At 46.3% G+C, this 27,511-nt stretch overlaps 1 protein-coding gene across 1 annotated transcript in view; it reads left to right on the forward strand.

Moving 5' to 3' along the window:
• Positions 1 to 2: 2 nt before the first annotated feature.
• Positions 3 to 27,511, forward strand: part of BCL2 (BCL2 apoptosis regulator) — a gene marked incomplete at its 5' end in the record, with an annotated part of 176,419 nt that continues 148,910 nt past the window's right edge. Inside the window, one exon of the mRNA XM_040478480.1 lies at positions 3 to 368. Within this exon, the coding sequence (XP_040334414.1) occupies positions 3 to 368 (366 nt within the window). The remainder of the gene's footprint in view (positions 369 to 27,511) is intronic.

A 27,511-nucleotide genomic window follows, 5' to 3' on the forward strand; every position in this document is an offset into this window, starting at 1 on the left:
CCGCCGCCGCCGCCGCCGCCGCCGCCGCGGGCCCTGCGCTCAGCCCCGTGCCACCTGTGGTCCACCTGACCCTGCGCCAGGCCGGCGATGACTTCTCCCGTCGCTACCGCCGCGACTTCGCGGAGATGTCCAGCCAGCTGCACCTGACACCCTTTACCGCAAGGGGACGCTTTGCCACGGTGGTGGAGGAGCTCTTCAGGGATGGAGTGAACTGGGGGAGGATTGTGGCCTTCTTTGAGTTCGGTGGGGTCATGTGTGTGGAGAGCGTCAACCGAGAGATGTCGCCCCTGGTGGACAACATCGCCCTGTGGATGACTGAGTACCTGAACCGGCACCTGCACACCTGGATCCAAGACAACGGAGGCTGGGTAGGTGCATGTCTGCTTGAATGTGGGCTGGACGTTACTGATCTGAGGCTGAGAATCATGGCTGAGTGTGGGTGGGCTTTTGGGCCAAGGGCAGGCAGGCTGACGAGCCAGTGAAATAAAGTCAGATTGCCCGCCCCCGCCCTGCCCGGTAAAGAGCTCTCTCCCCGCCAACCCTACTCTTGATGATCCCTTTTGGCCAAAAGTGGTTTTTCCTCGCTTGCTATCCGTTGAGGTTTAAAGACCCAGCATTTGCAATTCGGTGGGAGCTCTGGGTAAATGGTATGCCTTCAGGGTTTCTCAAACCGGGGGCCCAAGTATCCTCGCCCCCACCCGGGAGACTACTCATGAACTAGACGTCAGGTTGGGTTGGCAGTCCGCATCCTGGCCAAGTTCCCCTGGGGGTTTGTGATTTGTACTAAAATTGGAGAACCACCCAATTAGAAGAACAGACCTCACCAGAGGACTAAGGGCATGCCTTTTCTGACTCACTTGGTAAAATCTGCCCAAAGAGGAAATCTGACGTAGCCCCCTTCCCTGGAAAACTTAGCTGTGTTTGTAAGGAGGTAAGCTGGCTTTCCAAACGTCCGGGAACTTCATCCCGCGGCATGTGTGCGGTCATTCCCAGTGGGCACGGCTGAGTGTCTTCAAGAACACTGGGCTAAGGAAACCTTATCTCATCGGTGACACGGTGTGTCCTGGCCACATGCTTTTTGTGTTCTGTTTCCATAACCGGTGTACGATTTTAAAGTTTGCTGTAATTGTAGTATTTTTACTTTTCACGGGCTAGAGTCCGCATCCTTTGGTGGTCTCCTCTCCTGAAAAAACTTGCGTCTACGATATCCATAAAAGTGTAGAAGATTTGTGTGTGTGATTCTCTGGGGGAGGGGTCCAGATCCTAAGACTGAAGAATTGTCATTGAGATCTACATCTTCTATCTAAAATTACGAATTTAGGAAAAAAGCAAAAGGAGTGATTCTTGTCTAAAAATTGTTTCGGGCTTTTTGTTTTAACTTGAAGAACGATTTATGAGAAAGGATGCAACTCAGTGCTTCCTTGTATGTAGTCTCTAGGGAGAATTAGTGATATTATTTTATAGGACCTAACAGGAGCACAAAACCTAGAAGTGACTCCAAGTGGATTCAGTTTCAAGGAGCACATTACATATTTTACTACAGTTTACAAGTGTGCTAACATGAAGGCCAAGAAAAAAGAGAAAAAGCCCAGAAAAGTCGATGGCTGACATGAAAATCTGATCCTACTTGGTCAAAGTTGACCAGGTATTGGTGCCACTGTTGAGTGTTTAAAAGTAAAAATATCCCCATTTAGATCTCTAAAATGTGAAATGCTCCTCATGAATTGTTTTGTCGAGATCCCATGTTGTCAGATCTTTAGTAATTCTGGAAGAATTCACTAAAGGGCCAAAGAATATTTTCTTAAATGTTTGGTTGAGTAGGTGGTTTTATTTTTAACCACCATCACCAAAAAGGTACAGAGTTCCAGACTCCAAAAGGATGGTTTTAAGACCAAAGTAAAACTGATTTGACAATTCTCTTCTGTATTTTTATGAAAAAATATTTCAAAAATTTCTTTCTGGCTGAAAGGAACCCAAGGTGGTAACTGTCATCTATTAAGTAATTTAATAAATAGAAAACAGAGCCATAGACATATGTTTATGATAGAGATTAAGACATGACCTGGTCTTTGTTTTGTTGCATTGTAGTATATTAACGTCTCATACAACTGGGTTTTCATTTTAAGTGAAGGCTCACTTTTAACTCCTTTCGAAATAGAGTTTTCCTGGGAGAGCCTATCTTTGTGGTCAACAGGTATCTGAGATTGATAAACGTAGAGGCTATATTTTATGATGCCAAACCACAATGACATACCGTAGAAAGTGATAAAAAACACTTTGACAAAACCTCTTCCAGTACAAATAAATCATATAGAGGCACAAATAGCTGTTGATAAAATGCGTCGTTTTCAGGACAACATGTAGATGGATGGCTCTTTAGGAAAACAAGGGAATTTGGCAAAAAAAAAAAAAAAAAAGGGTATATGTCAGGAAATGTAATCATAAATGGACACTTTGGAATAAAAGTGCTAGCATTTGAGAGTTATAAATGATTTACGTATCCTTTCATATTAAAATACTCCGAATACCAATGGTCAAGTTTCAGAAGAGAGCTAGTACATTCTTCTGACCTTTGACAATGACTCGTGTGGTTTCTAGGCCTCAGTGGATCAGATCCTCTGTTGCACATGTAATCATGGGGGCTTGAGATTTGAAGTCCCTTTTTCTCTTTGCTGCTCTTGACGTAAAATCAGTCTTCTGAGATTAAGGAAAACTGTGTGTGTTTCATGTTCCATAACTTGGAGAAAGCGTCTTGGAATGATAGGCGTCTGAGAGATAGTCGCAGAAGCCTACAAATCAAATAAAGACTAAAGAAGAAATTGAGTTAGAGTGGAGTGTGGTTTTATTCCTAAGTCCGAATACGGCACCGTGTGGCAGCAGGACAGAGGGAGCCCAAGACAGTATCGGTTCTGGGAAATGTCTGAGGCTCTGCTACTCCAGGTGTGGTTCACAGACCGACGGCAGGAGCATCACCTGGGAGACCGTCAGACGTGCAGAATCTCCATTCTCACCCCACAGCTAATGAGTCTGAATTGGTGGGTTCACGTGAGATAGATAGAGGCTTTCGGGTGCACGTGAAAATGAGAGACGTTGACTATTACCTACCATTGGTTCCTGGGGACATCTTTTGGGAAAAATGATAATCTGGGGTGGATCCTACAGCGTCCGATTCCAGTGGCCTCACAGGTTTCTAGTATTGCCTAGAATGCTGAGTATTTCCCAGATGTCCACTAGTGTGATCTGATCCTTGGAAGAAATAAGTTGGAACGAAAGAGAGGAGATAATTTACCGTAAGCTCAGTCTTCTCGAGAATGTTTTTCATGGTAGCTGTGCGGTTTGTATTGGCATTATTGGTCTCAATGAAGTGACATCGCTTTTCTATTCCAATCAAAGGCAGGCAATTTAGCTCTTGATAGCTTCATTAGTTATTATTTCACCCCCTCGTATAACATAGTTTGAGTTCTATAGGTGCATTGAGTGGCCCTCAGATTGCTTCAAGGGGAGGGGGCTCTTACAGTCAAAGCGTTGAGATACAGGAAAGTTGATGGTGAGTGAAACTGATATCTCCCTCCAGGCTGAGAAATGAGACAACATTTAGCTTCATGTCCCAGAAGAGAGTGAGGTGTGGGCTCCTAAAAGAAAGAGGGGGCTTAACAGGAGATTAGCTTCATTCTGTTGATGAGATGGTGGTGTTGTGACTTTTTCTTTTTTCTTTTTTTTTTGTCTTCTGGTCTGTGTGGTTTAGGACGACAGGAACTTACTTCTCCACATCCAGTAGAGGTTAGCTTCCTTTTTATTAGTTGGTCAGCAGACAGTTTCTGCCTTCTGTGTGCAGTCCAAATCTACCAAAACATTTGATTAATTGGAAAGCAATACCATGCTCATGCCAGTGTGCAAAATACGTGAAAAAGCATCATTTATCTAGCGGCTGAGTATCAGCTGCTTATGGCCAAGTTGGCAGCAGAATGATAGGGATTAAAAATAGTCTGAAGATGATCCAGCCTTAAATAATATTTTTAATGATGAACTTTCCTTGGGAAAGTGTGTTTCTGCCTGCGAAGAATCACATGCTTCCCGGCAATAATTTACTTTGTAGAAAAAACTACATTATCGCCCCTCGAGTTTGCAAGTCACGTGCTGTTGAGTGATTATGTTTCGGGACCTTTGTAAAATTTTATGGTTCACTTAGTTCCCTTTTCTGTTTTAGGGCTTTTGTTGCTATTTAATGTCTGTTAAAAAAACGTGGCTTTCTTTTGTGAATCTTGTTACTTTTCGCTGTGCTTTCTAGTGAGAACTGATTGATCTTTTAGCAATCCTTGATGGAGCTGGTACATTTCAGATTGCTTAAATGTCATTGAGCCACACAGCACATCAGGTAACAGAAAGCCACAATTTTTTTTTTTTTTAAAGCAAACTCTTAAAGTCTTGCCTTACCTCTACTTCCAGTCCTAGTCAGCTTTTTGGAGGAAGGATAAAGTCACTCGTAAGGCAGGTGTGTGGGTGCTGTGTGTATTACTAGCAGTCGCTCCCAATCAGTTCACCCCACGCCCATTGCTGAGGTCAGTCATCAGGTTTTAGCAATAGCTGATCAAGGCAGTATCTTAGCACAAGTGCATTTGTGCTGGAAAAACAACACTGTCTTTGTAGTGTACAAGTAGAAAGGTTTTCCCCCCAGAGATATATTGTATTTGAAGTTCAAAGGTTCCGTTAAACCTTTTTAAGGTAATCTAATATCACCTTATTCAGGTATAGCCATAACCTCGAAAGCTGGTCACCCCTTTCCCCCAGCTACATACAGGAGACCACTCAGTGAATTTACTTCACTCCGAAGCTTTTCTTTCATTCTCCTTGGTTTGATTCAAACAATATTAGCGTTTGACATCTAAACAGGATTAACACTGAAAATCATCCAAGGACTAGGACAGTTGTTGGACAGACATGATTGCAAGGCTTTATGTGCCTGGCCCTGGGTTGGGTTGAGGACACAGGAAAGAGAGCTTTACCTCTGCCCTGGATGACCTCACAGGCTCGTGTTGCAGGTGTCTAAGTAAACTCATAGGTACACGCAGCCCTATAAACACGATCCCGGATTCTAGGATTTAGAGAGAAAAAGGAAAAAACAAACCAACATATATTATTCTGCATACACTTCAGTCATTATCTAAAAAAGTTACTTCTAACTTTTAACAACCATATGGCTGTTCACGTGTACATTAGGATTTCCATAGGAGGAGAAATGTAGATAATTTAAAAAATACAACACAAACACTTAAGAAGACTGAAAGGCGGGGGGGGGTTCCCTTGTTAAATGTTTACCCATTAAGCACTCTTAGTACACATTAAGAAGACTTAATAAACACCTGTCTTCAGTTTTTAAAGTATTTCCTTAATTCTTTGTATGTAAAAGACAATCAAGTCTTTGATTAGGGTGATTAGAATAATTTAACTTGGAGAACTGTCTTTTTCTTAAATCATCCTTGTATGCAGAAAAGTACAGGTTGATTTTGAACAGAACAGGGGCTCTTCCTTGGGGAGGGATTTTTTTTTAATAGGATTTATTGTCGAGTTAGCTAACATACCGTGTATACAGCGTGCTCTTGGCTTTGGGAGTAGATTCCCGCGGTTCATCACTTCCGTACAGCGCCCAGTGCTCATCCCAACAAGTGCCCTCCTCAATGCCCATCCCCCATTTCCCCTGTCCCCCACCCGCCGTCAACCCTCAGCTTGTTCTCTGTATTTAAGAGTCTCTTACGGTTTGCCTCCCTCTCTGTTTGAAACTATGTTTTCCCCTTGTCTTCCCCCATGGTCTTCTGGTAACGTGGGGAGAGATTTTTTTTTTTTTTTTAAAAAGCTTTTGTTTTCTTTTGTTTTAGGTTACGGTACTGTTTCATTTACTGAGTGGCGTCTCTTCCAAAACTCTGTTTATAGAAATCTCTAGGCCACGGTAGCATTTGTGTTCGTGAAGGGCAGGCGTCGTACTGTCTACCTGCTGGCACTCGCGGTCCTCCTTCTTTCCGGGAGATGGTCAAACTTTGGAAATTACGACAAAGCCTTTTTTCATTTTAGAAAGTATTTCTGTAGGCTACAGCTTGGTCTGATATACGCTCAACTCTACGGTGCTGACATTTCTCTGCTTTTTACTTTAACCCAGCTGTCCTTCAGTGAGAATGATGATTGAATGATTGTTTCTATCTCTCCAAAACCATTTGGGCTTTCTCGTGGGGACCCTACCCCCACCTGCCCATCATTCCACCACCAGGAGGCCCGGGTGTAGCTCTCCCTTCCCTCCCTACAGGGTCGGCGTCGAATTCACCTGAAGAAAAGAGCATCATGCCTCAAGTACCAGCAAGAGGGAGCGGAAAAGGGCCCTTCAGGGCTAGGAAATCGCCTCGCCTCCAGGCTTGCTGTAGCAGGACGAGGCAGAATTCTGTCAGCAGATCCCATGCTTTCCCTCCAGAGATCATGAATTCCAACCACGTGCAGGGGGCGCCCCCCCGCGCGAAGATAGCATCTGCTGGCGGAACTCTTACTTGCTCTGATCTCTGCAGTGTGAGATTAGAAGGCATATCCTCCAGCCATAGATAAGTTTTGACTAACGAAAACAGCTAAAGTAATGTATTCGAGACTTCTTCCCCAACCGCCCTCTTGAACCCGTTAGAAAGGAAATCTCCCTGCCATGCTGGGGTGACCCTTTGTAGCAACGTACGAAGCGCTGCTCGGGTGATTTTCTTGGGCGATTGACCGGATTCGCCGAGCCATTTCTCTGCGGAATGTGGACCTCTCTTACACATGACACGTAGAACATGCACTTCGCTGGGAAACCGTTGGGAAAATTTGTGTTCTCGTTCTGTTCCCTGTTTTGCCTTCCGAATTTCAGGGATAAAGCCATATTCCATTTTTAGTGAATAATCAGCTCATTGGCTCTCTGGGGCTTTGGCATAATGAGTCAGAAGCTTATGACTGACCCCACTCTCCTCTTTACTCTGCCTCCTGAAAACAGCCCGAGGACCCACTGTGTCAAGTGAAGCTTTAATATTTCAAAGGAGATTTTCCATTGAGACTAATACAGCTTTCTTGTGACACTTCCAATTACTATCTCTCTGTTTTTAACTATCTCTTCTTAAGCTGTGGAAACATCGAGAGCCTGCGACTTTTAATGCTCAGAGGACCAAACAAGGGATCAGTGTCATAGGCCATTTCTTTTTGACTTTTCCCATCACCTCGTAGCTGAGAATGAAGATTTCTCCGCCTGTACGACACCACGAAGGTTGTATCTGTGGAGTCACTCTAGAATTGAATTGCGGCCAAGTGTTCCATTCAGGTGCGCTCGAATTTTCCAGGCGAATGTGGGACAAATACTTAGTACTCTTAATTCGCTGCCTAGTTGCTCTATATAGTACCTTCTTACAATTAGAATAGGAATAAAATTAACTGCAAATTATAGCCTCAGCTTTGGAGATTGATTTTTTATCCTTTAAGGAAAGAAGAAAGATCAGTCCATAAATGATGCCAGTTGGCACTTCTGAGTCTAAAACTTCAGGACTCCCTCCTAGTCATTTCCGTTGTGAATTCCTGCCAGTATGTCGTTCTCTCCCTCCCTCCCTCCCGCTCTCTGTCTTTCGTTTTAGGACTGAAAACTTTTGGAGGTGGCTTTGAGTCTTTTTCATAACAAAATTACAAGGAAAGTGAGGCAGGGCCACTTACTAAATATTAAAGTGACAGTGCAAGAAGAAAATGGCGTGAGGAAGTCTTCTCAAGGAAAATGAGCAATTGTTTACAAAGCTGAACTCACAAAGGGCAGAGAGAGAAATGGAAAGAGATAACTGGACTCGAGACGTCAAAGCAGACAGGAATGTGTGAGGCGTAATTGGGGAATAGTGGGAATAGTAAAGAGTCTGGCTTGGTTGGGGCGTAGAGATCGCTCATGCGATATGACTGGGCCCCAAGCTGAGAGGGTTGTATTTAACTTGGTAGAAAGTTACATCGAAACGGTTATGGAAAGGATATCGAAACGGTTCTGAGGCCAGGCGGGATGTGTGGGCTTGTGGGAGATTGCTGGACACTGGGCGACCAGAGAGGAGGTTTGAACCATGGTGGCAGAGTGGGGAATGGAAAAGATGGGGGGCAGATATGGGGGAAAGGCCTGACAACAGATTGAAGAAGCCAAGGACTCTGGTCTGAAACCCAGCTGGTTCAAAAAATGATATTGTCCTCAAGAGAGAGAGGACAGTCGCGGTTTGGTGGGACAAAGGGGATGAAGTTAATTTTGGACATTTTGAGTTTCCAACATGGGTGTCCAGCGCACGTGGAAATGCCCAACAGCAGTTGGCCTTAACGATCTGGAGCTCAAGAGAGAATCTGGGGCAAGAATACAATATGCCTTTCCCCCCACACCATGTAGATTTCCCATTTCCTTCCTTCATTTCCAAAAGTGGTCCTAACTGCCCACGCCGAATGCATACCGCTTTTCTCCAGAAGGCCTCCATAGACCTCTGTGGATTGGATGAAGGTGGTTAACTTGGCAGTTCTGCTGTTCAGAGCTTGGCTTCCCACTCCCAGTTTGCCTCCTGAAAGAACAATTCAACTGGAGTCAAACTCGTGTTGTTCCAGTATCTTAATAATGACCACCATTTGTGGAGGTCTTCTAAAATCAAAGTGTTCTCCTCCACTTCCTCACTTAATGAAATATTTCTCTTATTATATTTATCCTCTACCCAGCAGAGTAGGTACCAGGCACACACAGTAATTGTGTATTGAATGAATGAATGAATAAAAGATTATGTGAGAGGGACTTTGATCATCTAACTCATCCTAACCAACTAATGTTCTCCTACTCCCCTTGCTGTGGAGTGTGTGTGTGTGTGTGTGTGTGTGTGTGTTCCAAATGTCCCATTTCACAGATCTGTTAATACCTAATAGAAATGAAAAAAGAAAAACACCCATTAAGTGTTTTGATTTCATCCATGCCTCATCATGGAATTGAAAAAGGATGTCATTCATGCCTGAAGAGAGGTCTAGATTTTGCTTTATATTAGATGTTCAACTTTCATAAAAGTCCCTAATGCTCATTCTAGACACTAGGCCATTGGTTGTCCCATTGTGTCTGTTTGTACAAACAATGCACACAGTCCGTATAGATGTGCTTAGCTGCTATGGCTCAAATCTCAAGCCCAGTGGAAGTCTTGATGCCTGATATGATTCATGACCTTATCATTAAAGAAATCAGGGCTTGTCCAGGGTTCTCACAGTGGGAACAAGGTGGTTTTTCCCTTCCGATTCGTGGTGTAGCTCCAATATAAAAGAATTACAGCTTAAAAGTCATCGGGGTAAATGGTCCCCTAGTTCTCCCGCAAACACAAGCAGCCGATCGAGGGTGGAAGTCAGTAGGGTTCAGTGATCCCAGAGGTGGGACCACCTAAGATTTTATTTCTCCGGACGCTGACCTGCGAGGAGACCACCGGGGGGGGGGGGGTGTCCTGGAGAGAACCGCCCGGAGCTTTGGGCTGAATCCTCGGTACTGCCTGAAGCAGGAATCACAGCCCGTCTGTGGTCTTAAGAACTGGTGGAATTTGTATTTTAAGACGCCTCATCCCTTGGCATGAAGCAAACTCAAAATGTTATTGCCCATCATTTGTCATCTGTTTGAGAACGATTGTGTGATTTGTTTACTTGTAATGAAGCTTGACCATACTTCTCCAGGGGCTTTTTAAAAAGAGGGATGTGTCAGCTTGCAGATTTGTCCCCATGAATGAAACCACAAGCAAATTCTCTTCTCTCTCCCACCCTCCCTCTCATTTCTTCAGTGACCATCTGTGCGTTATGTTGCCATTGCCAGACCCTCTTCAAGTGGCTTATCTGTGAGTGAATTCAGAAACTTCAAATTATAAAGGACACCCAGATAATTGGCCTGTTCTCCAAAGTATCCGTCCCCTGTGTTGCTGCCAGATTCCTTCTTAATGAATACATCCAGTGACAGTGGGATTCTCGAGCCGGTCCGTATCCGTGAGAAAATGAGCTTCCCTGCTTTGTAACAGCTTGTGGCTCCGGGGGGAAAAAAAAATGGCAGCCATTGCACAAAGTTTCCTTTGAATGTAGTTTTCTTTCCCATAAATGATACTTTGAGAATACACTTAAGGGGTTATTAGTTTTCTATTTCATGCTTGGCCTGTGTGTGAGAATAACACAAGCTGTCGCTGCAAATCGGTAGCTAAACACGCTTTGTCTGGTTAATGTGAGCATTTAATATTTGGCTCAATTAAAAATTAACTGATTAAAGCGCATGTCAAATGGAAATTGAAAATACCTTTGTAAGGAATATTGAAAGGGTGTGACCGATGAGGAAATTCGTGGTTTTAAAATGTGGAGACTTTGGGGGCGCCTGGGTGGCTCAGTCGGTTAAGCATCTGACTTCGGCTCAGGTCGTGATCTCGCGGTCCGTGGGGTCGAGCCCCGCGTCGGGCTCTGTGCTGACCGCTCGGAGCCTGGAGCCTGCTTCGGATTCTGTGTCTCCTTCTCTCTCTGTCCCTTCTCCTTTTTGTTCTCTCTCTCTCTTTTCTCTCAGAAACGGGTAGATGAACATTTTTTTTTGGAAAAATGTGGAGACCTTGGGGAAATGTAATGTGAGTTGAGACGCTAGACTCTTCCTCCAGGCCTCTCTACCTGTTGGGCTCGGCCTGATACTGAAGGATGTCCCCCGTTTTGTTACGAAGGACCCAGCTGCGCCTCTGTGTTTTCTAGGGAATAACTGTGCCGTTTTGTTTTGTTTTGTGCTGGATCATACGATGAAAGCAGACAGAATAGGAGATCGGTTATTCATTAGTCCCACGCATTTTTGTTTTTTTTTTAATTGAGCACATGCTGTAGGCTAGGCCCTGGGGATGTGGGAAGTGGGCACCAGATAGACCCGGCTCACAGTCTGCGGCGTGGAGAGAAGAAAGGCAACCACAGGAGGGGCATGGACTGGAGTCAGGGGAGTCTTCCCAGGAAAGGGGGCTGAAGCCTGAAGGATGAGTGAGACATAACCTAGAGACGTGGGCAGGAGGAGCCACGTGTGGCCAGCAGACAGAAGGTGTAGAACAAAGGCCAGAGGCCTGAGGGCTGGTGAGCTGCGGGAACCGAGGAGTCCAGCCTGGCTGGAGAGAGGAGAGCAAGTGGACAGATCAGAAAGGTGACACGGGAGATGTGCCACCGTGGAGGGGTTTATTCTGGAAAGAGCCTGCCGTTAATGAGACTGGGGAAAGATTAGGGACAGGGAGGAGGCTAGCTCAGTAATTGGGCAAGAGACCGTGTGCCTGACCTAGAGGAGCAGTAGTGGCGACAGTAAGAAATTGAGAGCGCTGAGCGATGGTCAGGACTCGAACGGAGAGATTTTTGGGAAGATGTAGTGATGGACTGAATGCTTCAGAACCTGGCTCATTTCTTCTTCAGGGACAGTGCTCTTTTTCCATAATCATTTCGAAAAGAGTACGGTCCTTTTTATAGTTATATATATATATATATATATATATATATATATATACACATACACACACACACACACACACATACACACACACATATATATACATAAAATATGTACATGAAATATAGACATATAAATATACATATACATATATACATAAAAAATACATATATATATGGTCTATAAAAAGGACCATACATATATATGTATTTTTTTTTCTTATTTCCCATTCTTTTAAATTAACACCGCCTGGTTGAAAATGTCATTTTGTTAGAATTCACGCGGTAATCATTAACAACCAACAGACGTGTGCTTGAGGAAGGAATTCAGTCACACAAGGCAGTTCTCATAGAAATTTCCTCCACGTGAAAACATGGCAACAGTGGGACCTCACCCGGACAGAGGATGTTTGAAAGTTTCAAAGGAGCTCCGTGTCTGGTGGCCCACGTGGTCTTTTTGACAACCCCAGGCATGGCAGATACCATACTCCCTCTTCTCTTCTGCCTGGCTCTTCCCACACCCTGTTTGTCCCGTGTTTATTCCCGTGCGAAGAGAGAACTGCCGGGCACTGCTGCTGGACAGCCAGCAAGCGCAGGGGGACTGGAATTTATCCCCAGACTCGGAGCCCAGCGAAGCTTCCTCGACCCCGGGCTGCTTCTCAGGGTCCGTTTTCGCACGGACACCAGACTCCTCCACAGAAACGTAACCAAGTATATGCAGTTTTGGTAAATCGTATCCTCTCCTGCTTTTCATCTCAAAAACCGTCAGGATAACTCACATGTGGTCTTTTAGGGTATTTCCTCTCCTTCGATTTAGCTTTTGAAGGGTGTTTCATGCTGATGGCGGGGAGGGGGGGGTGGGCATCGAACCTCTTGCCATGTGATGCCCACACGTTTGCTCAAGACCCCACGGCTGTGCTTGTGAGCTGGGCGGGCTTGAGCGTGTAACTCCTCTAGGGAGACGGTAGCATGAGGGACGGGAGAGTTCTCTAAACTCCGCGAGGGTTCTGGAAGACAGCAGGGCAGGTGGGATTATAGGTGCTCATTTTGACTGGCGTCTCAGTAGCAATCCACGTTTTTATTTCTTTTTAAAAGTTTCTCTTCGGGTAAGCAACAGAAACTTGAGGACCCGGGTGCTTCTTGAATTTAAAAAATGGTGGAGGCTTCATCTGTAGGATTCCCATAGTGTCTAAAGGGCATGTGGCTGTGTTCGTTCAACCTCATTTATTCAACACCCACGGAGAAGAGCACGGAGGCTGTCACAGAAAGCGTGGCAGTCCAGAACCGTCTCTCATACCTCTCATGGACCCAACATGGTGGGGAAGTTAGAATAGTAAATCTGCAAATGATTAACAATATAAGGACTACAATGTAACCGAAATGGGACAAAATGATACAGCGGTGTCTATGGGGCTTACTGACTTGCGTGCTCTTCTGAGGGTCGTCTAGTCATATTGCACATTAGACAGAGGAGAGCAAATGGCTTTTGTTTTTAAAGCTTAACAGCTGAAAACATAATGCTCTGCCTTAAAATCAATGTGTATATTAGTATAATACAGCCTGTATGTCAGTTTAAGATGGGTTACCATACACAATATAGAACTAAAGATGACTTCCATTTTTGGCTAAAATGTTTGGACCATTTTTCCCCCTTACCCCTTCTGATCTTTTCTTTTTCCCCATTTCCTTTTAGTTTCACATTGGCCAATGGCCCCAGTCACTGAAAGTCAGGAGGAAGCATGGAATTTAGTGAACCCCAACATGTCCAGACTCTGGGCTTACTGCTTCTATGAATAGGAGATGATCTAACCCTCACAACCTCTTCTCAGGGTAGGAAGTAGAATTATAGATTGAGGAATCAAAGGTTCTGTTTAATCAAGGAATTTTGCCTCTTAAGAGACAAAACCAGATTCTTTTTTAGGCACTCTAAGTGGTAATGGATGTCCTCTAAAACTTAAAGAATTTTTTTTAAATGTAAAACAGAGCCCTATTAAAAAGTAACAATTTGATGCATGTGACTTTTTCGTTTCTTTTGTGTTTCCTTGGGAAGCCAATTAGTCATCTTTATTTTAGTAACTAGGAGGTGAAATCTTCCATAAAGGGGACTTTTAAAAGTTCTTTCATAGCTGGAAAAAAAAAAAGAGAGAGAGAGAGAGAGAAACATTTTGTTTCTGTCTCTCTTCTCTTTGGCTCCAACAGTCTGTGTAAATAGCCTTTGAAAAACAAGTAGTAATCGCTGTTTCGTAGGAAGACCAGACACCTGATTCAGAAGCCGTCCCAGGGGTCTGCATGTGTTTGTTGGAATGACAGATCCATGGTGCTTTCCTGGTTCCAGAGAAATGACCTCACTGTCCAATTGTAACCTGCCTGATGCCGTAATCAAAAGGTGGGGGAAAGTCTGCGGTTTTACCTCCGGTGTGATCCTCAGCCCTTCGCTGTCTTATTTTAGGCATGACCTTAGTGTTTTTTTCCAGAGTCCAGAGGTGAAATGACATGTTACTCAAGCTTACAAGAGGATGATGTATCTTTTTTTATGTATATATTTAGCTGTAAATTTTATTCTACTCATAAACAAATCCACTTTCAGCAACCACGGTGTATCAAGGGAGAGTTATTTCCATCCCTTGGTTTAATTTGGATACATTTGACCTAGAACAGCACAGTGTTTCCACAATAACATTTGAACAGGATGCCGCAGTGCTGGTTTGCAGGGCTCAGGGAGTGTCAGCATGGGCCAGGAAACTACTTTCTTAAAAGAAACTTAAACACTAAGTTCTGACAAGATAGGAAACTCTTACTAGGCTCCTTAGTAAACCTATCTCTTTTTTTTTTCTTGCTTTTTCATTAATTTACATATCTCTTGGTGTTATTAAACAGTAAGATTGAATATTTAACGTAAGTTCATGTGCCGAATAAGTAAGTCTGATTCAGAAGGAAAAAAAAAAACTGTTTTAAGGGGTTTGTTTACGAAAGCATATGTAAATAAAAAACTAGGGGCGCCTGGGTGCCTCAGTCGGTTGAGCGTCCGTCTTCGGCTCGGGTCATGATCTCACAGTTTGTGAGTTCGAGCCCCGCGTCGGGCTCTGTGCTGACGGCTCAGAGCCTGGAGCCTGTTTCGGATTCTGTGTCTCCCCCTCTCTCTGCCCCTCCCCTGCTCGTTCTCTGTCGCTTTCTCTCTCAAGAATAAATAAATAAAAATTAAAAAACTAAATTAAACATTTTTCCCAGGCACAACATGTTACAATATTTAGAGTAGAATTTCTTGGTATTTCATAAGGAAGCACAGAAAGGAAGGGAAATTATCATTCAGGCAGAGGGACAATAGTAACCTGTCATTAATTGAGACAGAGTTCAAAACCAGGCTTCCGAAACCCTGGGGTCTGTGTCACTAGAACTGAACAAGCCACGGGCTCTTTCCTCTGTCTCCTGTGGACTGGACTGCTTTAAAAATGTGGGTCCAGGGGCTCCTTGGTGGCTCAGTCAGTTAAATGTTGGACTTCAGCTCAGGTCACGATCTTGTGGTTTGTGAGTTCGAGCCCCGTGTCGGATTCTGTGCTGACAGCTCAGAGCCTGGAGCCTGCTTCCGATTCTGTGCCTCCCTCTCTCTCTGTCCCTTCCCCACTCACCCTCTGTGTGTGTCTCTCTCAAAAATACATAAATATTTTAAAAAAATTTTTAAATAAGAAATAAAAATGTGCTTCCAACAGAATCTAAAATGTTTAATTTATAAGCTATAACCCAACACTATAATATTTAAAAGCCTGCTTAATGTATCTTTACAAATCCTTAAAATCCCAATGACTTGAGATAATTAGATTCTTTGTTCTTTAATGGCTTTCTATGTGACCTCCTAGCGGTAGGGCCTGATCTCAGGACAAGGGAAAAGTAAATTTGGATTCCGTGCCCAGGACCGGCTCCCTAGTTTCCAGGGTGAAGAGAAGAAAACTCTGCCCTTTCTCTGCCTCCGTTTTCTACCCGGGATTATTTGTGATGTCTACGTGGAAATGCAGAGCATTTGTTTGTCCCCAGGACTGTGATTGGTGAATGAAAGGCCTTTATGACTGCAAAGTCCATTAACACCCTGTTTAGCAATTAGGATGATTCTAAACACAACTGAGAACTAGGAAGGAATTTCATCCCCTGCTATGCAGAAGGGTAACACAAAGGTTACACGCCAAAGGTCACACCCATTATTCATAAGAGCTTGGCCATCATTCTTAACAGATTTGTGTGTGTGTGTGTGTGTGTGTGTGTGTGTGTGTGTGTGTGTGTGTGTATGGAGAAAAAGAGAGAGACAAATGTACATAACCTAAAGGGTACCATTGTAACCATTCCTTTAAGCATAGTTAGTGGCATTGAGTACATTCACAGCGTGGTACAACCCTCCCCACTGTCTATCTCCAGAACCATCTATCTCCCAAACTGAAACTCTGTATCCATTAAGCACAAAGCCCCCGTTCCCTCCCCCCACTCCTCCACCGCAGCCCCTGCTAACTACTAGCCTGCTGTCTCTAGAATGTGACTACTCTAGGTACCGCGTACGAGGGGATCATGCTGTGTTTGTCCTTCTGCCCCTGGCACCTCTCGCTTAACGTCATGGTTTCAAGGTCCATCCGTGCTGGAGCGGGTGTCACAATCTCATTTCTAATTTTTAAGGCTAAATAATTTCCCGCTTCCATTTTCCTTTAAATACACGTCCTCACAAGATGGGTTCTCATCTTGTTTCCAGCCAATAGAAATGGCACCTGCGGCCGGTTAGTACTGAGTGGTCATCGGAGCCTGCAAGTTATTAGAGCAGTTATTCCAAGAGTCTGACGGTCAGGGAGAAGATAACCGTGCTGTGAAACCCGGCTCAGGAACCACAGACACAGCCTCGGTGCGGGGCAGGCGGTCGTGAAGATCTCAGCAGCCCTTGAAGTTCTCTCTGGGCTGTGGCACAGGCTCACTTATTCCTAATGATGCTGCTGGGTCATCAAGACAGGGTCCCTTTCCGTAGGGAGAGGCGAAGAATTCAGGGGAAGCGGGTGGTCCCTATCTGAAATGACTCCATTCCAAATGGTTAAAATTTTTGAAAAGTGTAGGCTTCAGTCAGCTGAAAAATCCACCTCTGTGAAATGACTCATTCCAGAACGTGGCGAAAGAGAGGGGGCACGGCAGGGACGGTGTGACAAAGATTGCACAGGCTGAGCGCCCTCAAAGAGCATGTGCTTCCCTGCGTGTCCCTTGTCTCCCACCTCGCTTTTTAGAGCGGAGAATCGAGAGGAGCTTGACCTAAGTCGATACGGGGATTGGTAGTTCTGGGGGAGTTTTCTGCCGTCCGGCTGTGTCTAAATGATCCTCGCTCTGCCTGAGTGACACTGTCCACATATTAAGCGTCGCTGGCCACCCCGCTGCGGGACACGGAGGGGCTCGTGTGCGGAGCCTTCTCGCAACGCCTGAACCCTGAGCATCTGCCTGGTGACTTCAGTTTGGAGGCTCTGGCCCGTGACGTGTGGTCATCCGCTCATTCACCATTCTCAGTGCCTTTGAGGATTCTCCATGCCATCTCTGGCCTCGTGGAGGGCAGTCTCCCCCGGGGCAGCTGACGCGTGAACAGAAAGATCTCCTCCCCTTGCGTTTTTCCTGAGAAAGTCAGGGAGGGCTTCCCGGAGGAGGTGCCATTTGGCCTGAATCTGGAAGGATAATTGAGAGCCTGCCTTGTGGGGAATGGGAAAGGGCACTGCGTGCAAATAAACAGAGTGATGACAAGGGTCTAACGAGCTCGGGGATGGTACAGAAGTGAGCATGACCAGAATAGACGGGTTGTGGGGGTGGAAGGCAAGGAGAGGAGGCTGGAGGTATCGCCGAGGCCGATTCACTAGGGCCTGAGTGTCCCCTGCACCCCGTGAGCAGTTTAGACTTGAGCTTTCATGCAGTGGAGAGCCAGTGAAGGTTTCTAGCAGGATCGTGAGTTGTGATGGTGGTGGAGGGGGCAGGAGGGAGGCCAGGTGGGAAGGTGGGGCAGGTGTCCGTCTTGCGATGGGGCCGAGCGCCTGCCCCTTCTTCCCCCTGGGATAGGACAACCGTGAAAGACATTTCAAAGGTAGAATCTGAGAATATGGATACAATTTGACCACCACGGAATACTCTGGGCTTAGCGCAGGGAAAGCACATGGTAGGTGCCCAGGAAACATCGGCTGAACTGAACGAATGGACAGCTGGCCGTGTGATGTCGCAGGCAGCGCTGGCCGTGTTTAGGGGGACAGCCCAGCCATATCACGATGAAGCGCCCGTTTGTGGGGTGTCTACTCTGTGCCAGATACTTTCTAAATCCTATCTGCACGAACGCGTTTCTTTCTTAGGACAGTCCAGAGAGGTCGGTGTGGTTTTATCCCTGGAGATGAGGACACAGGGGCTTGGAGAGGCGACTAACTCGGCCACTTCTGGGGTTGAGCTGGGATTTGAACTCAGGCAGCCGCAGAGCACTCTGTGCCCTTAATCACAGCACCGTGGCCTCTCCTCTTCTGGAGTTTCCTGGAAGCTGCTTGTGTCAAGGCCCCAGGAGTGATGAGTGGGCAAACGTAAGCAGCGGCAGGATGTAGAGAAGCCTGTTTAGGAAACCATTTATCTCACGTAGACATACCATCTGAGATGACCTTAGTAGAAATAACAATGCAATAATAACAGCACCACAGTCTTCCCTGGCATAAGAAACCAGCTTTGTAATGAAAATGGAATTTCTCTGGGAAATAGTCCTAGAAAGAGATAGGCGGCTGAGATAAAATAACAAAATGTAAACGCGTACCAAATTGTTTGCTGTGCGATTCCCCCTGGCACGTTCGCCCTCTCTGTTGTGTCCTTTACTTCGCTCACTTGCTGCCTGAAGATCTGTGGCCCCCTGCCCCGCGCCCCGGGCCCCGCCCCCCCCCGTGCCCCACCCCTCCCCTCCCTCCCCCATCCAAAGGAAGAGAAAGGAGACCATGCACCCAAAGGCAGTCGCTCCCCACCTTGAGTTTACCCTCAACGTGCCTGGTGGAAAGGGGAAGGGGTCCTCTAGGGTAAACTCTGCTTTGGGGATGCAAGTCTGTGGCTTTCTGGAATGAAGGGTGGTGAGTTTGGTTTCCCAGGGGGCCCACGGGCCGGAATCTGAGCTCGAGGGCGCTCAGGTGTGCGCGCCGTCATGGATCGTTACAACCCCAACTGAAGCTGAGTTTTTCGTGCCATAGGTCAGAGTCCCATAAAATAAACTCTTGTCATAACAAAGGATGCAGCGGCCAGATTACATCTCAGAGTTCCTTCACTCGTTTACCCCCGAGGACACCGACTTTCATGGCAATGTGGGGAAGGGATTCTATTTTAATGCTGATCCTAACGGGGGGTCTGTCTCCCTCTACCACCCTTGTAAATGGTGATCAACAGTGATGGCCACAGCAGCGTGGAGAAAGAGTGTGGCCTGGAAGCCCAGCCAAGCTCTCTTGACTCCAGTTTTACGCAGATTTGCTGAACAGAATGCAAATGATTTCACAGTAATACGGGACCCAGGGGTAAGTGCTCCTCTGTTTTCAGCCGTCTCCCTGAGCTCCTGGCAGCAGCCACTGTGGAGGAATGGACAGGTCCGCAATGATGCAGGTAAAAAGGTGGCTGGGAAGGAACGGCCCCCACCGTCAGCAGAGACCTCTCCTGGGATTCCACCAGGACCGGTCTCTTTCCCTTGAGCGTCCTGCAAGCCGGGACTTCTGGGTTTCAAGAACAGGAGAAGATCAACACAGACTAATGCTTTTGGGAGTCCTTTATTCCTCCTCTTATCCCAAAGATGTTCCGTGGTCACAGTAGACATCTAGACGCTTCTGTATCTCACGGATATTGACTGGGTGTTTACTTGCTACGAGGCAGTGTGTTAGGCATCGAAAAAAGACTCGTGTGCGACCGTGAAAGCGTGAAACCGTACCGTTTCTAAAATCTCCTTCGCTGTCCAGTGTGGCAGCCACTGGGCGTGTGACGTGTGGCTAGTCTGAAGGGAAATGTGATTGGAGCATTAAAATACACACCAGATGGAAACCAATTCGACAGTAAATTTCATTAAAAAAAAAATAACATAAAAATAAATAAATAAATAAAATAAAATACACACCAGATTTTAAAGACGCAAAAAGATGAGCACAAAAAGACTTTATTAGTCATTTTCATGTTAACTGCATGTTGAAATGAGAATATTTTGGATATATTGGTTTCAATAAAAATACATTAAATGTGACCACTAGAAAATTTAAAATTACATATGTGGCTCATATTATATTTCTATCGGACAGCACTGGTCCAGACTGCTAACCATTTATTACCCAGTGTGGTCACCTTTTGACTCCCATCTTTGGTTACTATTACACAGGAGGGTAAAGGGAGCTTTCTTTTTTGCACAGACGGGGTGTAGTTTAGACAGTTCTGTGGCACTCTGTGCGACTTCTACCAAGTGCATCCACATCCGTGGTCTTGCTGAGCCCACTCCTGGTCCACTCAGGGAGGGTCTGGCTATACTTTTATCAGTGAGTATGTGACAGTATGAGAGGGGGCTGGCCTACCCGCCTTGCATTAGAATTAAGAGTACAACATCAGACTTTCAGCTTCTAGTCCAATGCCTGTGAGAGATAAACTAGAAATTACCCGTGGAAATATTTACTTATGTTTCTGTACCAAAGATAATGGAACAGGGTCCTATTTAGAAGTAAATATGCCTGTGTTTGTGTATGTGAGTATACATGAGCATGTCCCGTGACGAATAGGACACATTAATCAAAGGTCGTAGCCAATGTTCAATGGAAAGGTTTGACTCATGTTGAATTTTTGTAGTCGTGAGGTCGAGGTTAGGGGAGGGATCGTACATATTGTCACAACAAGGGGATGTTTTTTTTTTTTTTCCATTGGAAGTCCACATGGTCATGTCAAATTCCTGGCAGCACGTAGCAAGGCCTGTGGCTCTCACCTGTCCGAAAGGTCCGAGACCGAGTTGGGTCACCCATGGGATGGGAGGACCAAGCGGGTACCCCGCTGCAAAGAGGCAAGGGATCAGATGCCAGGAGGCACGTCTGAGTTATTTGACCCCCAGCATGTCTAACACCAGATGGCTGGGGGTTTCTCTCACACCAACAACCAATTCTCCAAATCTCTGGACATCAGCTAGGTGTCCTACAACTTAATTCAATTTTGACACTGACTACCTAGAGTTAGCATCAGATTCCACGGAGCGCCTCCACTTTAGACACCAGATGAATGTCTGGGCCACCTGCACTTCTGACCAACTGGTTACCAATCAGAGGTTTTCACTACCCCTTCCTCACGTTTGATAGTTTATTAGAACAGTTCCTATGACTCAGGGACACACTTACTCTGACTGGTTTGTTATAAAGGATACACTTCAGGAACAACCACGGGGAAGACACGCATAGGGCAAGGGATGGGGAAGGGCTGTGGGGCTGTTCATCAACCTAGAAGCTCTCAGAACCCCATAGTCAAGGGGTTTTAATGAAGGTTCCATTACACAGGCACGAGTGATCAGATCATTGGCCCTTGGTGATTGACTCAGTCTCCACAGAAGGTTGGGGGTGGGGCTGAAAGTTCCATCCCCCTGTAATCAAGCCTTGGACTTTCTGGTGGCAGGCTTCCCGACATCCTGAGTACATCCAAGGCCCCCCAGCCACTAGACATCTAATTAGCTTACAAAAGACACTCATCACTGGAGATTCCAAGGGTCTTAGATGCTCTTGTGTCCGGAACTGGGGACTAAGGCCCAGCATCATAACAAAAGATATTGCTGTCACCCCAGTCATTCAGGAAATTCCAAGAGTTTTAGGAGCTCTGTGCTAGGAACTGGAGGTGAAGACCAAATACATACTTCTTGTCATATCACAATATCGGACACTCAATACAGACAAGACTGAGGGGAGGTACACTTCTAGGAAAGAAGCCATCAAGGCCAGGAATAGGTGGCCGATATGGCGGGTGAGATTATCACGGTACTGAGGGCCGGGAGGTGGGGTGGAGGGCAAGGGCCTTGGGTTAAATCCTGGCCCTCCCAGAAACCTGCTGTTTGGGAATGTCACATACTTCTCTGAGCTTCTTTAATCCGACGGGAGGGTTGGATGAAAGGATCTCGCACTGAAATTTTGTGATTCTGTGAGTTTTGAGGGCCAGAGAATCAACTAAAATAGTATTCACATGCATTCAGTGATAGCTTAGGGGGTTGGTTTTATGGCTGTTCTTTTTTGTCTAATATACTTGGGGGCCCTGTGATCCATGGTAAATACCATCACTGGCTTGCACTCTTCATATGGCCCTGAATGAGACAGGGGTTGGGTCAAGGACCACCTTGTGGCTGTAGCCAATAAACAGGTGTTGCACTAGAATATCTAAAAGCATTTGTCTTCCTTGGCTCTCTTTATCCCTCTCTTTTCTGTGAATTATCTTTATTTCTTCTGATATCTTGTATGTCTACTGCTGTGTGGGTAGGAACTCTCCCCACATCGATCACAGGCTTTAGTAAATCACTGCTTGTTCTCTGTCTCCAGCTAATCTTGCTGCCTCGTACCTCGTATGAATTAAAAAGCTCCCGGGCTCTCGGTGAAGACGTAAGAATTTCACCCTCTTTTCTTTTTAAAGACTAGATTTTAATTGCTTTCAGGAGGGATGGGGAGACAAAAGGCCTTGGATCTGGAGGTAGCTTTGTATTTTGGAGAGACTCACTCCAGGAGCACATTCCCCCACTGAGGGCACGGCCACCTTTTCTGCTTCATTATACTTTGCTGAGCGCTGAGAAGTCTGGCATCGTTTCTGGTGGAATGAAAAGATTGGCAGAGTGGCCCTAGACAGAAGCGCCACGAAACACTGTGGCAGAAGGTTTGGTCTACATACCAAGGCAGCCAGAGTATTAATTGCATTCTCTGTGATCACGTTAAAAAAAAAAAAAAGGCGCTGAATTATTCTCTTCATGTTTTAAGAATGACAGGCTTTTGCTCTGCCAGCTCTGAGCGTAGTGAGATCACATGGCAAGGAGATGCTAGGTTTGGAGAAAAAAAAAAAGCGCAGAAGTGAAGGTCTCTGGTAGGCAGCTAGTTCTTAAAAAGATCTAAAGATGAATCGTTTCATGATCGGTACCTGTAGAAGATCGGGAGCGGGGCGAGGGAGTGTTTCCGCGCATTTACACGATCTCTTCTAGTTTCCCGTGCGGAGATCTTGCTTTAACTTTTGAAATGGGAAAATACACAAATAGAATAAATTTTGAAATGTGACTTTTGAAGATGCCTGCTGTAGTTCGTCTTTATTTTTGTGTGTGGATTAGCGGAGGCGTGGTCCCGGACGAGCTTTATATGTACTCACCTGCCCCCCCCCCCCCGCCCCGCCCCGACCCTGTGCGAGCGCGTTGCTGAAGATTCCGATTATCCGTGCTCAAATCCCCTGAGCCTCTGTCGTGAACATACCCCTTTCCCAGCCCACGCTGACGGGGACACCAGCCCGACGCATGCCTGGCCCCTGCCCGGTCCCTGTTGTCTCTGAGCCCACGGAGGGTGTTTCGTCGAGAACTGTTTGTGATGATTTAACTTGGTTGGGGAGAATAGATAAAGCAGGTGTCAGCCTGCGTACTGGGGATTTTCCTATGCTGAAAATTGTTATTCTGTGCAGCACCCCACCCTCCCTCCACAACCCTGAAAAAGAGAAGTACGCGTGCTGCTGATGCTCAAGGTTTGAGTGTGTTTTGGCTTCAAATGTTCAGTGGATCAGAGAGCATTTCATTCTGGGTAGTGCAGTCTGGAGAAGTGTTTTGGTTTCATGTGATTAGACCTGTCTCACCAACCTTGCTGCTTCTGGTCTCTGTGGGTGGGGGGGTGGGGAGGGGAGGGCGGAGTGCAGGGGGAGCAACCACCGAGAGCCTGGCTGGGCCCTGGTGGGAGGAGACCAGGGCTGGGGCCGGGTAGGTACACATGTCGCCTGTTCACGGGAGGCTTAGAGCCCAGCTCGCCTCTTCTGAATGTGCCCGCACCTGCTCGGTGCCGTGCACGAACCCTTCTTCTGTGTGCGAGCCCCACTCGGTGATCAGAATGTCACTGCCCACCCAGAATTGTGAATGGAAGTGCAGTATATAAAGCCTGGATTATTACTTAACTATGTTCCTTAGTTCAGAAGGAAAGCCCTTCTGAAATTTTGTATTTTATTTTAATGTTCTCCTTAATCTATTAGATTGCCAACCATTCAGATCTAGTATGACTGTAAAGTTTATTCTCCACACTGGAACCCTTACAAGGGTGAAAGGAGGCGTTATTAATTACTACACTGGGACATCAGAATAAACTAGGATGGTCCCAGGTGCTGGCCTCTATAGTAATAAACCTCAATGTACCCATCTTTTTAAGAATTAGGCATGATTCTTTTATTTTTTATTTTTTTATTAAAAATTTTTTTAATGTTTATTTTTGAGAGAGAGAGAGAGAGAGAGAGTGAGCGAGGGAGGGGCAGAGAGAGAGGGAGACACAGAATCTGAAGCAGGCTCCAGGCTCTGAGCTGTCAGCACAGACCTGACGTGGGCCTCGAACCCACAAGCCATGAGATCGAGATCTGAGCCGAAGTCGGACACTCAACCGACTGAGCCACCCAGGCGCCCTGATGGGGCATGATTTAAAAAAAAAAAAAAAAAATTGTGCTGAATCCTTTGAACATTTTTCTGAAAACCAAATGGACCGTTTTACAGGTTTCCATGTCGTAATAAACCGCCATCCAGATGTATTCATGAGAACCGCTCTAGCTGACCTGTTAAATCTTTCACTGGGTCTTGTCTGGCCTCCGCATTTCCACGCAGAGGATGCGGCTGCATTAGGTTTTCCTATTGCCTCACGGTCCCATGAGCCTCAACCCTATGGCCATTGGCTCGCCTTTGTGCTGTCGAACGTGCTCTTGTGTGCACTTTTACAGGTCGGGAGAGGATACCTTGGTTTAAACTGCAAACCCCAAGAGAGTGTTTGCTCTGTTTGTGTCACTTTCTGTGACTGATGCCCCGACACAGGCTTGTGGATCCTTGACACTCGATGACTATTGGTTTCCAGAGCCGACGAGGACCTGTTGAGCATCAGGCACGTGTGACAGTAGCTGTCCAGCTAGGTGATGTTCCCCTCGACACGGTCTTCTGAGTCCTTGATGAGAAGGGTGATGACTTTTTGAAAACTGTAGACTATTTTTCTGATGACCGTGAACTTCCATCTCCTCGGTCACAATAATAACACGTTGCGGGGGGAACAATTTAGAGGGGCTTTCAACAAACAAAGAATGTACACCAGGACTACGTGCATCAAGAATTCAACGTGGGAAGCAATTCTGCTTCATCGTACTATGTAACTCTTGTGAAAACCTCATCCACTTTTTCTGTTTTTTGGGTTTCTTTTGCACTTTTCAATCTGCAGCTAAATTAGGCCACAGGAAAAGGATATCGTACCTTCAAAGAGCCAGTTGGGTTGGCTGGGTTCTTTCTATTCGTGGAAAACAGCTGTGGGTGCCGAGCGTAGAAGTCAGGCTCTTGTTCCCTGCAAAGGTGGGAAGGTTCGGTCTTGAGACGCGTCGCCCCTTCTGTGGAGGAGTGCGCAGATGTGAAGCTGCTTTATCAACATCTTCGAGGCGTTTGAAATGTGTTGATAATGACCTGGGAAAGAGAGACGGGCGGGACGAGGGTGGGAGTAGGAAAGAACATTCCTCCTACACAGTGAGCACATCTTCTCTTGTTTTTCTATCTGTGTTGAGTGCAGATTAAGTGAATTGGGTTATTCATTTCCTTTGCCTTCCACCAGATAGAAGTGCTTCTGTAAGCCCATGGTGATTGTTGCCTGCTGCGTGCACATGAAGGAAGTCTCTGGAAGGAGAGCCGGCCCGAGCAGTGGGCGACATTCCCCTCCTCCCATCAGGCTCCCTTGCTCAAGCGGAAGGCCAGCAATGGGGTTTAGCTTGGGTTTTGCTGAACAGGATTGCTGCCGTGGCCCTTATTGTGAGTGAGTTGCGGTGGCTTCAAGTTAAAAACCAGGTTCGGGAGTTCTCTTTTGCTTTGAAAAACATGTTCTGAGGGGGCGTGCTGAGTAAATGGTTTGGAAAGTCCTTGGATACTGTTTCTTGGGGCCCCCCCCCGGTGGCTCGGTTGATTGAGCCTCCGGCTCAGGTCATGATCTCATGGTTTGTGGGTTCCAGCCCTGTGTCGGGCTCTATACTGATAGCTGGGAGCCTGGAGCCTGCTTTGGATTCTGTGTCTCTCTCTCTCGCTGCCCGTCCCCCGCTCACACTCTCTCTCTCTCTCTCTCTCTCTCTCTCTCTCTCTCATTAAAAAAAAAAAAAAAAAAATTATACTGTTTCTTTCTCTCCCTCTCTCTTCCTGACTCTCTTTCCAGTGACTTCTCCAGCCCCACAGCCTCAGGATCGCCTGTAAGTGGCTGATTCTCAAATGGGTTTCTCTGCACAGTCCAGTTCTGCCTGTATATTCCTGCCTCGTGAGCCTGTCCACCCAGATGTCCTGTTGATGGCTCCAACCTACCATATCATCAGAATGCTTAATTCAGGACTAAACTCATTATCCTGCTTCCAAAACCTTTCTTGGGCTCTACGATTTCTCTCCATGTCAGCACCTTCATCCCGATCACCCAGGCGCAGAACTCAGGACGCCTCATTCGCGCTTCTGCTCAGCACCCACGCAGGGAGCCACAGGCCCTGTCATCCCCAGCGACTTCCCACTCTTGCTGCCACTGCCCTTCCTAACTCTTGCCTAGGAGATCCTATGAACCTGCTCAAGTTTCTCCTCACCCCAGTTGATCTGCCTTGTCACAGACTTGCTGAGAACTCTCCCCTGCTTAAAACAAGGCTCCTCCTCTTCTACAAGAAAAAGGAGCCTCCTGCCAAGCTCCTCCCTTACTGTGAATCCTCCCCCCTCGTCCCCGCTGCTCTTCAGCAAGATATGCTTTTCCTCAAACCCCTCCAGCCTCCTCTGCTCTGGGCATATTTCTTTCCTGTTATTTTTTTTTAAACAATTTTTTTAACATTTATTTATTTTTTGAGAGACAGAGAGAGACAGAGCACGAGCAGGGGAGGGGCAGAGAGAGAGGGAGACCCAGAATCCGAAGCAGGCTCCAGGCTCTGAGCCATCAGCCCAGAGCCCGACGCGGGGCTCGAACTCACCAGCCATGAGATGGTGACCTGAGCTGACGTCGGAGGCTTAACTGACTGAGCCACCCAGGCGCCCCTCTTTCCTGTTATTTTTAAATCCCATAGTGCTCTGCTTCCATTCAACTTCTCCACGATTCTGCATCCCGTTAAGGTTCGGATGCCCTGGATGAAGGGGTCCCCATTAGCAGTGACTCCTCCCACCTCTACGTCTCCACCACACTTCCAGCCTTTCTCGTGCCTCCCTTCTAAGCTCTGTCACCTGCTCTGATACACAGATGTTTGCCATCCTTTTCTTTCTTCCTCTTCTGGGTTATAAATGTGTTGGGGCCCAGTGCTGTATCTTCTGCATTTGAATACCCACCACCATGCCTACAAATGGTCTGGTGCCCAATGACATTTGCTGAATGGATGAATCAGCCAAGGAAGTATAAGTGGCCTTTGCCTTCTCTTACTTCTAAGATCTGTTCACTTCTCTCTTAGCTTCATTCATTCATTCATTCATTCATTCATTTGGCCCTTACACACTAGGAGCCTGCTTTCGTTCCAGGCACATGGATACATCAGCAAGCAAAACCAAGGTCTCTACCGGAAGGTGCCAACATTCTACCTTCTTCTTCAGACTCCCCATCTTTGCAGTCCCCCTGCTCAGCTCTGGAAGAAACAGAGAGCTGTTGTTTTCAATATTATGAACTTTATATTTTGTTATTCTGCCATCCAACCTTGCTGCGAAGAAGTTAGGCCTTCTTGGTGGTTTGCAACTGTGGGGCTCTTGGTCTTAAAATGGGTCCCGTATCCCAGGGGCTGTGAGGGTGTTGGAAACGCTGCTTCTTTTCGCTGCCTGGCTATTAAACCAAGGCATTTTGCAAACTGCTCTGAAATAGTGACGAAAGTCTCC

The sequence above is a fragment of the Herpailurus yagouaroundi genome, unplaced genomic scaffold (genome assembly GCF_014898765.1).
Source record: "Herpailurus yagouaroundi ecotype Mexico unplaced genomic scaffold, PumYag 142, whole genome shotgun sequence".
Classification (NCBI taxonomy): domain Eukaryota; kingdom Metazoa; phylum Chordata; class Mammalia; order Carnivora; family Felidae; genus Herpailurus; species Herpailurus yagouaroundi.